This window comes from Sitodiplosis mosellana, unplaced genomic scaffold (genome assembly GCF_009176505.1).
Source record: "Sitodiplosis mosellana isolate CC-2019 unplaced genomic scaffold, AAFC_SMos_1.0 Smas_scaffold_6102, whole genome shotgun sequence".
In the NCBI taxonomy this organism is placed as follows: domain Eukaryota; kingdom Metazoa; phylum Arthropoda; class Insecta; order Diptera; family Cecidomyiidae; genus Sitodiplosis; species Sitodiplosis mosellana.
The window spans coordinates 78,763-95,803 of NW_022601343.1; the positions used below are offsets into that span (position 1 = coordinate 78,763).

Genomic DNA, 17,041 nt, shown 5'->3' on the forward strand with positions numbered 1-17,041 from the left:
GAAGCAACTATAAATTGGTCGCCGACATGGAATCATCGTGTGTTGTTGTTGTTTTTTTTTTATTTGTCGCACACATAAATTCTATAACAGCAGCCCGAACACTGAACGTTCGGCATTCAAACCAAAGGTAAAAACCTGGTGCGCTAACTGTCAATCGATATACATGTGTATTCAGCGAACTGAGAAGCGATGGGGCTGAGAAGCGATGGGGGAAAACAGGTGACCGGGGGGAGGGAAATGAATATTAATTTTAATGAAGGAAAAAAAATAATAAATAACACGGACTTTGATATGGTTGTTGTTTGGGGGCGTCAATTTAACATATAATCTCTGTCTTGATGCACTCTTTTATAAGATTGATTTAGTTGAGTTGGTGGTTTGAATTAAAAAATACGCTTGATTCTGAGTGACAAGCCATGTTTGCTCAAACAGATCACGGTGAATTGAATCGATGATTCTAATATCTTACTTGTGTGTATGTGTATGTGTTTGTTAATGTGAATTTTCATTTGAAATTTACAATTTCAAGTTCTTTTTTCTTCTCTCTTATTCATTTCCAAGCGTTTCTCTTTTTATCTTGCTCTCTGTCGCTCTCTCGCTCTCCCTTTCTCTATCTCTCTCCCTTTCTCTATCTTTCTTTCTTTCTATTTACTGAATTCCAACCAAATCAAAACAAATAAGGAAGTGAGTTATTATCAAATAGTTTTGGTTTGTCTCGTCGATTTTTCGTTCGTCTTATAATTTTTGTTTTGTTTAAGTTATTGTTATGATTTTTTTTGTTTAAATAGTTTACTTTGTTTATCATCTTAACGGATGATCGTTTAATCACACTGAGGCATAGATACACAATTATTTCGCTGGGAATGGACAAGTCCAACTAACAACATGACTAATCGATGAAATCAACAGAGAAGTATTTTGTTTGTTTTTTTTTTGTTTTGCTTCTTCAATTTACTTGCGCTCGAATTCCTAACTGTCAGATTTCAGCCAAGGATGATCCAAGCACTGAGCGGCCGTTGCACGCTTATCGGGATCAAATTCGAGCATCGGTCGCAGAAAATCGGCAAATTGGCTGGCTTCTTCCACCGTCCATTCATACTTTTGCATCAGCACTTCGTCCAAGCCCCACGGTTTCAATCCGGTTATGTGCCGTAGCTCACCTTTCTTATTGAACACAAAGTGTGACAATGTGCCCGACAGGATGATTTTCTTTGGAATTGGACCCAGCAGTTCAATAATGTGCGCAATGTGATCTTCGTCACGGCAATAGTTTTCACCTGAATGCGGTTCGAATAAGTAATCACCGGTGGCCAGTTCAAATGCCATGCATGCCGTGCTCCAGATATCGGCAGACACATTGTACGATGCTCCCAGGATGACTTCCAATGAACGATACTGACGGGTTTGAATGTCTTCGGTGAAATGTTTGTGCACCCAGCATGCGTTTCCCAAATCGGCAATCTTCACTTCCATGTCGCACACCTCGAACGCTGGATCTTTGGGCGGTGTCAACATTTTCTTGTTGATCGCATTGTTGTCTTCGACTTGAACAACAACTTTCGTCTTGCTGCTGCCATTTTTCGACTTATTCGAGGCAATTGGTGATGTTTTTGCGGCTGATTTGCCCGCTGATTTTGAGTTAACTTCGTTACAATTCTCAATGGACTTTGAATTCGGCAGATCGCTACTCTTGCTCTTCTCCGATTCACAATCGTCACCTTTGCCATCTTCACTTTTGCTCAACTTTTTGCTGATCTATGAATGGGAAAATTAGAACAAAAAATAATGCATTGGTTCTTTGTTTGTCTTGAAAGAAGTAACAATTTTAGAAGCAATCGCATGCACAGCAAGAAGAAAACAGAGAAGAAGAAGAAGAAGAAGAAGGATGTAGATTATTGCACTTACCTCAAATTCCGAGTCAGACTTTGACGAGATTCCATTAACTAAACCAGTCGTTGCGGATGTAACGCTTTCCACAGAGTCATCGTTATTGCTAATTTCTGGTTCGTCCGGGGTATTGTCATCGTCATCTTCAGCCGTACCGTTTCCACCGTCACCGTTTGTGTTGTCTTCGGATTTTTCATTCAATGATTCCAGCTGATGAATGTGCTCCAGTTGTTTTTTGATGAGTTCGGATTGTCGTTTCGCCTTCTTCTTCAATTTTTTCTTCTTGTTCTTGCTCATTTTCGACGTGATGGGCTGTTCTTGGAACTCCTTCGGTGCGGTGCTGATCAATGAATACGGCAGTTTGAGACCCATTGCATGCAGTTCAGTTGCTTCGCAAGCCAACTTCCGGATGTACGTTTCATCGACACAAATGAGAACATTTTCGGGCTTGATATCCGTGTGAATGATTTGACACTGAGTGTGCAAATAATCCAAACCTTCGAGCACTTGTCTGATTATTGATTTTACGTTCGGCAACGGGATACCACGATAATTTGATTTTAAAATAAGCTTAAGTAAATTGTGGCCTAATACTTCGAACACCATGCAAACGTGTGTGCCATTGACGCCCGTTATTTTAAAGTCATTTAGCAATTGCACCGTTTTGTTGCGCCGCGGATTAAGCGGATCACTATCACGTACCGCTTTCAGTATTTTGATCTCATCCTTTGCCGTTTCGGTGAAATGATGAGCAGATTTAACAATTTTAAGCGCTACATAACGTTTGTCCTCCAAATCCCAGCACAGCCATACCGTTGAAAAGTGACCCCAGCCCAATTTCCGGGTCACATGGTATCGATTCAAAAATAAATCACCAATTTTCACTGGATGATAGCCACCTTTGCAGTAATCCTCACGATTCTCTTGCTCCTCATCTTCGCTGGTGTACAAATCCTCGTGCTCGCCGATCGTTTCATTGGAAGAACTATTCGATGGATCGAGACTTTTCACTTCTGGTTGCTGCAGCTGCGGCCCCTGGTGATGATTGACAGTGGAATACGTGATTTCTTTGTTTAATAATGAATTAATGTCCTGAATATTATCCAGAATGCTGTTCGCATTGTTTGTAATGCTATTGTCAATTGGTTCGTTCGCATTGTTGCTGTTGCTGTTGTTCACATTCGGATCGAACATTTCATTTTCATTGTTTGCGAGTGTTGTTGGCGATGTTACGGTATCATCATCATCATTCGGTACGTTTGATACGGTGGTGGAAACATTCACTGCTCCGGCTGGCCCATTTACCGCGTTTCGACCCTTCTTTTTGTTTGCCTTATGGCGCTTTTTCTTCGCTTGTATCACTTGCACACGTCTGTTTATATCTTTTTTCGCATTCATACTTTGGTTATGATGCTCGATTTTAAATTTAGTTCCACCCTTTGTTTTATCGTAGTCGTCGTAATCGCAGTCGTTGTCGTCGTCTTCGTCGTTCTCGCAGACAAATTCTTCTTTTTCGTCAATCAACCTGCACTGCAAATAATATCTCTGTGTTATTTTTACTCTTGTTTCATCGAATTAAAAAAAAACCACCACCACCACAATCACCGACAACAGTTCGATGCGGATGTTCTATTCTTTTTCAATTTTTCGATTTTTTTTCTTTTCAATTTTTTATGTTTCGTAAAAAAAAATGTCAAAACAGATTCAATTTCGAACGATGTTAGAATTTAATTTTTTTTATATGTTTCTTACGTTGTTTCACACCTTCAATCGATTCACAAACGATCTGCAATGATTTATTCTATTTCCTTTAGATGTTTTTTCTTCTTCTCTCGCTCGCAATGAGTTTCGTGTTTGCCGTGCACAAAATTCGCGCACGCAAATCAAATGAAATTCAAATTAAAACAAAAAAAGCCTCGATTTTCTTCCACTTCGGTCTTCCGTGTAGTCGTTTCTTATTCTAATTCCTCTTTTTTTTCTCTCCTCTTGTGTTGACTTGTTTGAGTATGGCTACGATGAACGACGAACACGATGAAAAAATAACAAAATGATGTCTATGTAAAGCAATGAAAAAGAAGGCTACTTACTGCCTTTGCGGCGAATTCATCGAACTCGAGTTCTATTGAACGGTTAACATGCGAGGCCACAACCGAACGTGTGCACCAGCCACAATGTAGACGGCAATGCGCTGCGCTGTTTGCTAGGGCATTGAACAAGTGAAGAACCATCGAGAAAACATGTGTGGTGTATAATGAAAGCGAAAATCCCGACGAAAAAAAAATCCAATTGATTAAACCAATCGGTTGCCGGGAATTTTTCTATGACATTTCAAATTGATTACTGAGATGCATTAAAATAACCTAACAATTTTGAGTCATTATGGCAATTTTATTTCAGCATTTTTTTATTAACAAAACTATTTTCCAAAACCGATAACATTTGAAATTGCTGTTGGAGTGTGAACGCGCCGCAATCGTTCCGCTTGACGTTTGTGCAAAAACAAACGAAGTTGTGAAATGCACGTCGTTTTTGACTTGTACGAATAGATTCTTATATTTGACCGAGAATTTATCATTCAAAATGGATCGTCTGATCAAAATCCCGCTGCAACATCGCTGTCTTTTGGGGTAAGTGCAGAAAATTCGCATAAAAAGTAGGAAAATTGGAGGAAAACCGTAATAAGTTAAAAACTGTTCGTCTCTCTTCTCCTCACACTTTGACGAATAGAGACGTCAATTAAGGGGTTGTCGGCAAATTCATTACCGAATCTTTTTTTGAATTGATTTGCAGAATTCGAAATGCCCAACGTATTGTACAAAAGCGAAATTTGGGTGAAGTGAGATCGGTCAGCGGTAGTGGCAGTGCAAAAGGCGAAGATCCAAATCGGCCGATCCTATTTTTTGGAAGTGGAGCCGAGAAAATCCGTGCCACACCAGTAGCTCCAGTCCGTACTGCAACATACTCACCTTATATTGTGAACCTCAGTCTTGCCGTTTTTATGTTTTATTTCATGTATTTGCGCGAGGAGAATGACATCGATGAACTGTTCAAACGAGATTTGTACGATCATTTCGGCGAGGAAGCATCCCGATTAAAGAAAGCTTATGATTACAATATAAAACACAATTTACCAACAAACGAAATTGTGAATCGATTACGAGAAATTGGCGCACCAGTTCCACCACAGATGTAATAGAGTTTGAATGCCTATGTTCTTAACGTTTAATTCAATATTCAGAACAACATCCATTGTTAACCAAAAATCTATCTGATGTTCCAATTGGATGGTCCTATTTATTAGCATTAGAATAAAGTATAAATGACAAAAATCACACTTAAAACCGAGGCTTTTATTTGGTCACTTTGGGCAAGGCATTTTCCTGATGGTGAGATATCTTGGATGTTTCAAGATTTGAATTTTCATTCATCGGTTCAGTCCAATTCAAATGTATATTTATGTTCATTTGAGTGAGGTTCTGTATCGATTTTACAGATTTGGTTTTGCAGTGAATCGGGCCACACTAAAAAAAATGTGGCGAATTGGTCACAACAAGAGAACACAAACCCATACACATACAAATACATACCATCCATCCATTCCGCATTGCATACCAACCATACACACACACATACGCACTCGTACATACACACATGCGTACATATACTCTATGTATAGCAACATGCTAGCGTAGAACGACTGAACGTACTGCAAACGATTTGGATTCGGCCAACAGCTACAGCTACAACAATAACACCGAACAAAAAAAAAAATATCGGAACAACGAACGAGTGGTGGCGGCGGCCATTTTGGTTTTTTCGTCATGTTTCGTTCGTTTGTGTTGTATCGTGCATCTCGTTCGCGCACCGTAAAAATTTCATCATCGGATTCTTGTTACACGTTACACACATACTCACACACATCGTCAAGTTAAGTCCGTACACATCCAACATCTCGGTTGGTTGGTGCGTATATGATCGGTTGTGTGTATATGTGTAGGCTGGTTAAATGAAATTAAAGGTTGGCAGAGCTAGAGAGATACCGTGAATGTATTGGTGCTGGCCGCACACACACAGTGGATTGGAAAGTTTTCGGTTTTATTGTTTTTGTTTGTATCGAATTGTAGCACTCGCTCGTGCGATACATTCTCGTCTATGCATTATTATGATTCGTAACAATCAAGCAAGCAGCAGTGTACAGCATATAGTCTCGTAGTCCAGAAAAAAAGAAGTATATTTATATTATTATTATTTTTTTTTTGTACAATTTGTTCGCTACTTCGATTCTGGTGTTTCGTTGATATCTTTGCTACCAACACAAAATTAACAAAAAAAAAAGTAAATACCATAGCAAACGCAAAAGAATCAGTGGAATCGGACAAACACACAGTGGGAAAATAATATTTGCATGAAAGAAAGGAAAATAAACGTAAAAAAAAAACTCTTTTTATTGTGTGTTGTACAACCGCGGTTGTTTTAACGAGGGAAAAGAAATTTAAAAATCACAGTGAATACTAATTGAAAAAATTCTATGTGAATTATCGTTGATCATCGGTTTGTTGCTCATTGATTCGTTTCGAATTCTGAACTGACCAAATTAAAACAAATATCCCGCTGCAACACAACATCAAAACAGCGCACTCATTTGAATCGGTTTTCGGTTTGAAAATTTTAATTTTCTTCATTGTTTTGGTCCATCCAGGTCTATGCGCAAAAATTTTCCGCGTAAGCGGTTAAATGTTATGACTAACATCAAGTAAAATCGAAAGCACTTTTAACGAATTTTCCAAAAAAATTAAACGATTTCAACAAGTAATGCAATGTAATTGTACAGTGAAAATGTTCAACTGAATTTTTTTTCCAATAAAAAAAATCATCCGAAAAAGGCATACAAATTCAACAAAGAAAAAATATCTAAAATTGTAAGTAGACATAATCCAAATATATATTTTTTTTTCTGAAATTCTATTCCTATATGCTCCTCGTTTTATATTATTTATATTTACGTTATTATACGTAAAGCAAAAACAAATTAGATTTCACCCACAATTTTTCAAATAACGACGGTCGCATATTTTCCGCCTGGAAAATGATTGTGTTGCGCCGAGAAATTGAGAACTGTTGGAAAATTGTACGGGATGCAGGATAAGCGAATGGTTCAAATGGACAAGGGCTCAGCATTGGCTTTTCGGATCAATTTCATATCAGTTCGAATGTAGAAGCAAAACATAATGAGTAGATGAGTAATGTAAGGGGCAAAAAAATAGTAGCGAAGTAATAGTATTCTGTACGATAGTGTGGTGTGTTAAGTTAACAAACACTCATCTAAACTGTGAATGAAATGAAATTCGAATTAAGTTATTTTTGGTTTTCGACGTGAATTTGAATCTATTGTTGGAAAATCGGTAGCTCAAAAATTTCTGAATATATTTCACTCAATTTCGTCGCGCATTCGATGGAATTAACTTGAGATTTTCCTGCTCGATTTTCATCAATTCCTCCAAAATTGACGACAACGATAACGACAACGACGGACTACCACAACTACGACCAGAGCCGAATTCATTCAGTCGAATCAGTCGCTCTCTCTCTCTCTCTCTCTCTCTCTCTCTCGTTATGCACGGTGTACACCGCTCGATTTGAGAATATATCGATGCTGTGAAAATGCACGGATCAAAAGTGCATCCAGTGCCATGGGTTGCAGAAAAATCAACCCAACGATTTTGCGTTGATGTTTGCACATTTTCGGCGGGAATAGGCGATTTTTGTTTTGGTTGAAAAATTTGTTTATCACAAAATAGTATCAAATAAAGAAACGAAGAAGCAAAAACAGACAGACGAACGAAACGAAACATGCGAAAGAAGAAGAAAAAATTTTCACTGTCTCTCTGTACCGTCGTCGGTCGCTAGGCCGTTTCGGTGTGCATGGTGTGCGCGTTTCTTTCATTGCTTCGTTTCGTTTTTATCGCACATACAGGCAACGCACAATTGTGAGCGCTCTGTATTTCTCTTTAGATTTGCTTTTTCGAACGAATCGTCGTCAATCGCATTTTTCTTCCCGCTGTTCACGCGTTTTGCGCTCTCACATCGTTGCTGCTGCTGCTACGACGAATAGTCAGAGCACAGCTCAGTTCGGCTCTCTGCTGCTGTTTTGCCATTCACTCTTAACTCTAGACGACCGTATTCGTGCAAAGTTTTTTTTTCTTGTTCGAACAGATTTTTCAATATTTGAAGCGAATGCATGAGAGTACACACAACACTGAGCATCGAAGAACATTCAATAAATCGATTGCTTGGCGAAAAAATTTCATAATTTAATTTCGTTGACGTGAAATACCTTTTGCAATCGCTGCCTGTCCACTAATTTGAGTAAACTATCTAACAATAAGAAGAGGAAAAAAACCGTCTGGAATCAATAATCAATGATTAGAGCGACATTCTCTTTCACGGGCTCATACAGAAACATATTTCTTTTTTATTGGATTTGGTTTGAAGTTCAGTCCATGGGAATTTTTGTTAATATCAATCGATACTGACAAGAGAGAGAGAGAGAGAGAGAGAGAGAGAGAGAGAGAGAGGGAGAGAGAGAGAAAAAGCAACTTCCAGTGAAAATTGTGAATCAATTCATGTGCACAGAATTATTCTCCTCTTCGCAATTCGCTGAATGATGAAAATTAGCGCCATAAATGGATTGTGATGTATACACAAATTTTCTTTCGTTTGGTTTACGCGCGTACAGTCTCGGTTGCGGACGAAAAGCAGCAAGCAAGAGATTTTTTTTTTCATATATATGATCCGTATACGTGCAAACAATGGCGCACCTGACGTCAGATCGCTCTCTAACATATATATATATATATATTCATTGTAACTATATCAACAATTAGCGCGAACTCTCTGTGTTGTGCTACGCACAGTACAGACGTTTCATTCAAAATAATATCAATAATTTAGAATTTAAGTACAAGCAGTATGATTTAACACTCTATCGCGCCAAGCTCGAGCTTAATCAAAATGTCCAACAAAAACAAAACTCATATTGCAAAGATACGAGGCTGACGAAACAGAAATGAAATTTGCCTGAAATTTCATCGAAAATTTAGGATTAGATTGTGATATTAAAGCATGAAAAAAATGGATTTTATGCAGAGAATATGGCGATTTTTTCTCTCTCTCTCTTCAAATCGTTTCACCTTACATAACACTCCGTTTACTGAGAGAAAGAAAAAAAATGTTTTACACAAGTTTGTTCATTACAATTTTTCATTGCGTTGCCTGATTTTGTTTCAAGAGAGCGCGACGGTGTAAACGATGACGAGAACGACACCAAACAACAAGGGAATCGCAGGCACGAACATGAAACACGAACACACATTCAGTATCGCTCACTCTCTATATCGTTCGTAACCCATACACACACACACTCACGTTATCCGTGAACCATGTCGGTGAGTGAGTGCGTGCGTGTGAGACTGTGAGAGCTGTTTCGGCACTGTACGCGTAAAAATAGTATTAGCAAATGTTCGTTTCTTATGAACACATGAGTATTTTGTGTTCGATATCATACGAATAAACAACGGAGAACAAAGCATGTTTTGAAAATGCGCTCAATGGTCTTTCGCTTGTGTAGTAATGTTTTTTCTTCTTCTTTCTTATTTATTATCACAATTTTCATGTCCACCTCTGATTTTTTCATTCTCGCTAAAATAAATGCATCGCCATCTGAAAGAGCACCTAGATTTAGAAGGAGATTTATAGAGAGAGAGAGAGAGAGAGAGAGAGAGAGAGAAAAATCAACGTACGAACAAGCATGTTTCTTATTTTTCTGCACCTTATTCTTGAGCTTAGGCGTATCTCGTCTCACGGCACTCCGATATATCCATACAGCAATTTTCATATATTCATGTATGAATATCAAATAATTAGCTGGTTAAAGCCATTCGCGCGTTTCAATTGTAGGTATGATTTTTGTGAATGTACAAGCATTTCGTATGATTAAGTACATAGAGGCTCAACATCGTCGTATCTCCGAGACACAAATACAAATGGGGCGCGCGCGATTGATAGAGAGACGGAGAACGACACACAGAGAGAAAACGAGATGTGCGCAGAACAAGAGAGGCGAGATAGGGCGCATTATACTCTTAGAAGGTGTTGTGTGTCGGTGCGGAGAACTAGCACATATTGTCCCCGCAAACGGGAGATCCATATGTGTGTGGCTGTACTCGTGCATCGTCGTCGTCGTCGTGCACACACTGATGAATTAGTAGCGCTAAAGAGAAAATATTGATTTATTTTTATTCGTGAATATACTGCTTACATTCAACACTCAACTCATTTTTATAAGAGTTCAGCGATATTTCGGATTCTCCTTTTTTTATTTCTACTCTTCTTGCTGCTGCTTTCGATTCGTTTTGTTCTTCGATGGCGCGAGCGCGCTTCAATCATACTGCTGCTTCTTATTTATGCAAAGTTTGTTTATCAATTTGCTTCACACATTGAACAGTTGCTATGCACTCTGGCTGCAGGATATTTTTTTTTTCTGCACTTCGGTCCTCTCCATTTCTTACAGTCACTTTGGCTGCATAACGATGTAGCAATACTTGGCGCAAATCGTTGAATTGTTTTAAGAAGGGGGAGGTTCGTTTTAAAATTCCGATAGTCCCTTTGGCGCTGAACGCTCACTACCTTTCTATGAACCGATGATTATTTTTCATTTTTCTCTTCCGTAAAATAGCGTGGTCCAGTTCATTTTGGCATTGATAGCAAAGTCCAATGCCTTTTCTCTGTGTATAACAAATGCAATTCCATGCCACACTACTAGAATTCGATCGTGGCAAATCGAATACCCGATTGTGCAATGTTTTGAGATGATTTCGCGCTTGTTCCACTTATCGGGGACGAATTTTTCATTCGCTGCACCGGCAAAACATACGAAACGGTCGGTACGATTCCTACGCATGCATGTGGATTGCGTATTCGCGACAAATGAAACTTTGTTGCGAAAATGCTTCACGGAGAGACATTCTCACAGAGAGAAATAGAGAGAGCGAGAGCGAATGCGCCGTGATGACGATCCGCCGATGAGAGTATAAACATTGGATCGACGCTTTTATTTGCGTTTCATCTCAGTCAAGACATGATGACCAAATGTGTAGTGTACACTGTAGATACTCTCTCACGATAACATGATATCAACGTTTAGCACAGACACAAGACAAAAGCAAACAAAACAAACTCAAACGCAGAGAAACACATTGTTATTTAGAAAGTTTTGATATGGACAAGCGACGGCCGCGACTTTGACCGACGGAACAAAAATCAATCGGAATTCGCATGAATGGAATTCATGAATTCGACATTACTTTTTCGCTTCAATTTAGGGCTTCGTTTCAGACGTTAAAATCTTGTTTTCTGTTGATGTTCTTTTCAGAACAGAATTCGTCGAGAATTTGTTTAGGTGTTGGAAAAAAAATTGATAGACATTTTAGGAGATTCTATGAACGAAAGAAATATTTCTAATTGTTTTGTAATTGTTGTTTTCACAAGTATTTTTTGATTAATTCTTCAATTCTTTTCAATGAGAAAAAAAGCTCTTCAAAATTGTATCGTTTTCATTTTGGTTGTTTTGCAGTTATTGACGTAACACCGGTTCGAGTGTGTCAATCACGATGTGGCTGCGAAGTGAAAAACGAAGCAGCCGCATTGCTCAACCCAACAGCAAGACATCAACGATAAATCTGCGAAAAATTATTAAAAATACTCCAGCATTGAAAAATTTGAAACAAACCACAACCACTGTCACATCTAATCGGCGCAGTGTAGTGTACTCAGCGACTCAGAGCATAGCAAATAGCAGCAGCAGCAGCGGCAGCAGTGGCAGTAGTAGTAGCAGCAAGCAGTCTGCATTTCGTAACAGTGGCGATCAAGCAAAACAATCACCAACTATCAAGTGCAATATCAAAAGTCGAACGGCGAGCGTTAAGCGTTTGGGCACAAAAAAGAGCTTGTTAAGCAAACGGCACAATCGTAAGAAATTCGAAGCAGCAACCGATCAAAGCAGTGAGAAATGTGGTCGTCTTCGGCGCAAATCACTGCGAAATATATCGGAGATGGGCAAAGAGAACTGCTGGCAGGATGAAGGACAATTGGATTTGTATGCGGTTGATGGTAAGCGCGGGCGAAAGCAACGGGCTGGCGTACCACCAGTTGGTTGTGCATCAACAGCAGACGATGTTGACAGCGCTGGCGCTAATGATTCCAATTTGCCGGACGTTGAATCTTTCTCGGGCCTTGTGATTGTGAACGAGGTATGTGATTCGTGCAAACCGTGCACCACATGCAACTGTTCGTCGAGCTCAAGCCAAACAGACGGCAACCAATCGTCATCGTCATCCAGTGAAGGTGTCACCATACCGAAAAATGTCGGCTGTGTCAACTACATTGAGTGCGATAGCACAACTGACAATGATCGAACCAATTTACCATCAACCTCAATGATAGTTACGGTAAGTGTGTGTGTGTGTGTGTGTGGGTTATAATGGCATGAATTCAATTTGTAGGACCCAAAATTGGTTCAAGCAATTAATTCTTTCAGAAAATTAAATTAAAATTTCCAATTGCTTGCACTGACATTTTTCAGACTGTCGATCCGGAAATCGACTCAACCACTGACCTGCTTCCAACCGAAGCGATTTCATCTTTGTCAACATCATCATCGTCATCCTCTGCATCGTCATCGTCGTCATCATCATCGACGTCATCGTCAATGTGCTGTGACGCCGAAACATTTTCAATGCAACCAACCCAAGACCAACCGGACGACAAGCTACTACTGAATCAAACACGTTCTCTCTTGACAACGGTCAATTTGCAACCGCAAATGTCCACATCATCGGCCGCATCCAGCAGTGCTTGCAGTATCAATAACTTCCCAACCACACCCGATCTTATCACATTGTTCGACGAAGAAATGAACAAAAACCCAACGGACATGTGTCAATACTCGGAATTATTTCCGTACAACAATGTAATTACACAGGCGCTGTTAAATTGCAACGAAGTGAATTCGTTGTGCGAACAGAGCACATCCAATGAATTGGGCCAAAACATCACCGATCTGACATTCTTATCGTCTATGAATCAAACGGCCATTGACAACCTGAAAGCATTGACTAATTTACAAAACCACTCGACTAGCTTCCTATCGGGGATCACATTGCCAAAAAATAATTATAACGACACAGTAAGTAGTGCCCTTGTTGGACATTTTGTCGATTCGGGAGCAGTTCCACCTACCTAACACATTTCCCTTCTTTTGCAACAGCAACAAGATCAACAGGATCAACAGAATCAGCAGCAACAACAAATACACGAAAACTTGAACGAAATCCAACTGGAGACCGACGAATGCATGGAGATTGAAGAGATAAACGAGCGTCAAGAGGAGGTGGCATGGGATGCATTCGATCCATACGTATTCATTAAGCATTTGCCACCATTGACAGCTGATATGCGTGCAAAGTGCCCAGCGTTGCCACTCAAAACACGATCCAGTCCCGAATTCAACCTGGTGTTGGACTTGGACGAAACATTGGTGCATTGCAGTTTGCAGGAACTGTCTGATGCTAGCTTCAAATTCCCAGTCCTTTTCCAAGTAAGTGATTCTTCTATGCTATTTCGATCGAGATTTCTGTTGCCGTTTTTAAAATTCGTACAAAATAAGTGATGTTGCCTTCAACATGCTTATATGCAAAGTCGATTCCATCAACTAATTCAATGTTCAATTTTCACAGGATTGCAAGTACACGGTATTCGTTCGCACACGGCCATGTTTCCGTGAATTTTTGGAGCGAGTGTCTACAATGTTCGAAGTGATATTGTTCACTGCGTCAAAACGTGTATACGCTGATAAGTTACTCAACTTGTTGGACCCAGACCGTAAATGGATCAAATATCGTCTCTTCCGAGAGCATTGCGTACTTGTCAATGGGAACTACATAAAAGATTTGACAATTCTTGGACGCGATCTATCCAAAACAATTATCATTGACAATTCACCACAAGCATTCGGGTATGTATTACGGCCGAAACAAGGCATTTTTTAAATTCATATTCGGTTTTGTCTGTATCGAAGTCGTATAATTTGTAAATTGAAATGTATTTTTTTCAATTTAGATATCAACTTGAGAATGGAATACCAATCGAAAGTTGGTTCATGGATCAAAATGACCGAGAACTCATGAAGATTCTACCATTCTTGGAATCACTAGCAGAATTGGTACGTAATTTGTTTGAAAAGATGAAACGAGTTAAATGTGACTCACTATTTGTCCCAGTAGTATTTAAAGAACGCCTGAGTTATAGACTCAATTTTAGCAGTATCTTTTGGCATTATGTCTCTCGCACCAATTGCTGTTACACTGTGTAACTTACACATCGTTGATGTACTAGCCGTTATTGATGCGAGCGAGCACCTTAAATAAAACTGCCAAAATTCCTATCGTATTTTCAAGACATTTGATTTTTGTTTTGAAATTTTTTTTTTGTTTGGCATGAGTTTTGATTCAATGAAATAAATTTTTTCCATTCAACAGCGTCAAGATGTGCGACCCCACATCCGTGAGAAGTACAACCTATTTCAATATCTTCCACCGGATTGAATGAAGATCTGAACGAAACTTTAAATACGAGACACCTTAAAAACAAACACCCACACACACACACACATATATGAATAGGCAACAAACCGCAGTAAAACAACAGAGAAAATACAAGAAACATCTAGTAATTTAGAATTAAGCTTTTTAAAATCTATATTATATGATAATAATCTAGTAATGTTTCAAAAACATTTCGATTCTCTTAAAAAAAATTTCTTCTATTTTCTTTCTTGGGTTTTCTTCCGTTTTGCTCTTAATGGATACTTTGTTACATCTATTTATAATGAAAAAAAAAAATGAAACACAAAATAAAAAAAAAACAAAGAAAATTAATTATAACATATACATCTATACGCAATGTCATCAAGACATTGAACCACCCAGAGAATACACGCAGAGAAATACAGTCGAAATATATTCGTGGAAAAATGTAGTCAAAAAAAGGCGAGCGTGAGATCATTTGATTAGTGTCTGATAAATCATATACTTGGTATTTAAAAAAAACAAGAGAAAAAAATTAAAATATTAACAATGAATGAATAGGCAAACCGTTGTCTTCGTTCACAATTTTATTAGATGTTGCTTGTTGTTAGTTAAACAAAAAAAGAAGTAATGTGACACGTTGAATCGTTCAGCATTGACACAATAATAATAAAAAAAAACAGAAAATAATAACCGAAATCCATAAGAGATCATCAATTAATCACAAGAACAAATTGAAACAAATCAAAAAATTGATTTATACAATTAAATAAACACACACACACAAAAAGATATTGTGAGTAGAACATTGCAGTATCTGTAAGAAAAAAATCCACTCGGAGAAGAACAAACAAGAGTATCAAAGGCAAACCAACTAGTGGTTGCTACTATTAAATTGACTCGACTATTAATTTGTTTTCTTTTTTTTCTTCAAAATATCACAAAAAAATATGAACAATTTGCAAACCAAATGCAATGGCAAACCAAAAGTGTGTGAGCATCTCTCGCGTGAAGAGTTTGATGACAGACAGAAAACAAGAATAACCATTTCCAACACTTTTCTTGAAACATTTTTCTCCCTCCAATGATTTTCATTAGCTTTTTTTCTGATTTTCTTTGCAATTTTTTTTTTCACACATATTTACATGCCTTCACATCAATTGTTATTTAGCTAATAGCTAACACATCCACTTTCCGTCAGGAGAACAAACAAAATTATTGAAAGCAATTACAAGTCTAAGTTCTTTTATTAAGCCTTATTCAAATCTTCAAGTAATTCATTTTGTAGCTTGTGTTCGCAACAAATGGTTGTATTCTCTCTGGCGAACGTGTAAAACACGCCTTAAGTGTTCTGTTTAAATCTGTTAGCGGTTTCATTTTTTAAAAATGAATTTGAAAAAAAAAAACGTAACGAACACCAGAGATTTTTTTAATAAATGAATTGTACGTTTGTTTCTTAAAATCGGTCATAACGATAAGTTTAATTTATTTAAACACATTTAGTCAGTTGAAGTCGAATTGCTCAACGACATTTTCTCTTCCCAATGTTGTTTGCATTGAAATACCAAAAAAAGAATTGAAAGAAAAATATTTCTGTACATTTTTTTCCAAGTTCTCTTTGCATCTAACACAACAACAAAAACAAAAATGTTACTCCAATTGCGCGGTCTCAATTTATTATTCGTATGGATTAATTAACAATGTTTTTAACTCAAAATCTGATTAAGTACAATGAACATGCACATGCAGCTCAACCAGCTGCACCGTATGTGTATCGACGTCTCAATTTTTAATTTAATGCGGCATTCAAGAAAAACAAATAATATGGACAACAATTTTTTTTTAAATCGAAAAACTATTTTATTACTATTATTATGAATTATGATTATTTTCTATGGAAAATGGTGCAAAAAAAAAATCTTCCCACAAAAAACAAAATAAGTCGAAACACACGAATTTTCCTATATGAACTTCTTCACTTGCAAACACATGCACATTTTGTATAAAATAACCAGATAACAACCGATAAATATTCACAAACGGCAAACAACATGAAATTAAAAGAAACAAGTTTGATTGTGATGTTATATGAATATTTTAAAATTATTATTTATGTATAAATTAAAATTACACAAAAAATCAATTAATTTAGTTTAGATTTTTCTTTCTTCTCCATTTCTTTTTGTTTATTTTTTCGCTATTTTTTATTACGGATTTTGAGATATGTGCATTCATTTTTAATTTAAAAAAAAACAACACATTCTCATGACCGATTCAAACAAAATAAAAACAAATCAATAAATAGCGCCAGAGATTTTCACCTTTGCAAATAATATTATTATAAAAAAAATTATATAAAAAATACAAATATATATATATATACATAGTTATACTGAATGTAGATTGAAAAATAACATGATAGTTAAAAAAAAAGTTGAAACTGATATTTGAAGAGTTGATTGTGTCTATATCAATATCGGCCCATTAGCTAAATTTACAGGAATAATAAATAA

The 17,041-nt window shown here is 37.5% G+C and overlaps 3 protein-coding genes across 4 annotated transcripts; 2 read left to right on the plus strand and 1 right to left on the minus strand.

Moving 5' to 3' along the window:
* Nucleotides 1–290: 290 nt before the first annotated feature.
* On the minus strand, nucleotides 291–3,943 carry LOC129573747 (SRSF protein kinase 3). The gene is made up of 3 exons (XM_055454699.1): nucleotides 3,640–3,943; nucleotides 1,906–3,417; nucleotides 291–1,755 (listed from the first exon to the last, which is right to left on the minus strand). Exons 2-3 carry the CDS (start codon nucleotides 3,283–3,285, stop codon nucleotides 970–972), a joined length of 2,166 nt encoding a protein of 721 aa, XP_055310674.1. The 5' UTR covers nucleotides 3,286–3,417; nucleotides 3,640–3,943; the 3' UTR covers nucleotides 291–969.
* A 97-nt stretch (nucleotides 3,944–4,040) lies between these two features.
* Nucleotides 4,041–5,228, plus strand: LOC129573748 (uncharacterized). The gene is made up of 2 exons (XM_055454700.1): nucleotides 4,041–4,514; nucleotides 4,678–5,228. Exons 1-2 carry the CDS (start codon nucleotides 4,468–4,470, stop codon nucleotides 5,078–5,080), a joined length of 450 nt encoding a protein of 149 aa, XP_055310675.1. The 5' UTR covers nucleotides 4,041–4,467; the 3' UTR covers nucleotides 5,081–5,228.
* Nucleotides 5,229–5,493: 265 nt separating this feature from the next.
* Nucleotides 5,494–14,875, plus strand: LOC129573746 (CTD small phosphatase-like protein 2). 2 transcript variants are annotated; one of them, XM_055454697.1, is made up of 8 exons: nucleotides 5,494–6,115; nucleotides 6,587–6,806; nucleotides 11,519–12,392; nucleotides 12,527–13,129; nucleotides 13,211–13,540; nucleotides 13,680–13,957; nucleotides 14,062–14,164; nucleotides 14,481–14,875. In XM_055454697.1, exons 3-8 carry the CDS (start codon nucleotides 11,556–11,558, stop codon nucleotides 14,544–14,546), a joined length of 2,217 nt encoding a protein of 738 aa, XP_055310672.1. In that variant the 5' UTR covers nucleotides 5,494–6,115; nucleotides 6,587–6,806; nucleotides 11,519–11,555; the 3' UTR covers nucleotides 14,547–14,875. The 2 variants fall into 2 exon arrangements, with proteins under 2 accessions (XP_055310672.1, XP_055310673.1); XM_055454698.1 differs by lacking the exons at nucleotides 5,494–6,115; nucleotides 6,587–6,806 and adding an exon at nucleotides 7,854–11,413.
* Nucleotides 14,876–17,041: the final 2,166 nt, after the last annotated feature.

What these genes read in the sequence shown, in the direction of transcription:
- LOC129573746 (XM_055454697.1), top strand. Translation starts at nt 11,556, where the DNA reads ATGTGGCTGCGAAGTGAAAAACGAAGCAGCCGCATTGCTCAACCCAAC. An exon ending in AATTCCCAGTCCTTTTCCAA is followed by an intron (nt 13,541 to 13,679) that starts GTAAGTGATTCT and finishes CAATTTTCACAG; the next exon opens with GATTGCAAGTACACGGTATT. An exon ending in TGGAATCACTAGCAGAATTG is followed by an intron (nt 14,165 to 14,480) that starts GTACGTAATTTG and finishes TCCATTCAACAG; the next exon opens with CGTCAAGATGTGCGACCCCA.
- LOC129573747 (XM_055454699.1), bottom strand. Translation starts at nt 3,285, where the DNA reads ATGAATGCGAAAAAAGATATAAACAGACGTGTGCAAGTGATACAAGCG. An exon ending in AGTCTGACTCGGAATTTGAG is followed by an intron (nt 1,756 to 1,905) that starts GTAAGTGCAATA and finishes TCCCATTCATAG; the next exon opens with ATCAGCAAAAAGTTGAGCAA.
- LOC129573748 (XM_055454700.1), top strand. Translation starts at nt 4,468, where the DNA reads ATGGATCGTCTGATCAAAATCCCGCTGCAACATCGCTGTCTTTTGGG. An exon ending in CAACATCGCTGTCTTTTGGG is followed by an intron (nt 4,515 to 4,677) that starts GTAAGTGCAGAA and finishes ATTGATTTGCAG; the next exon opens with AATTCGAAATGCCCAACGTA.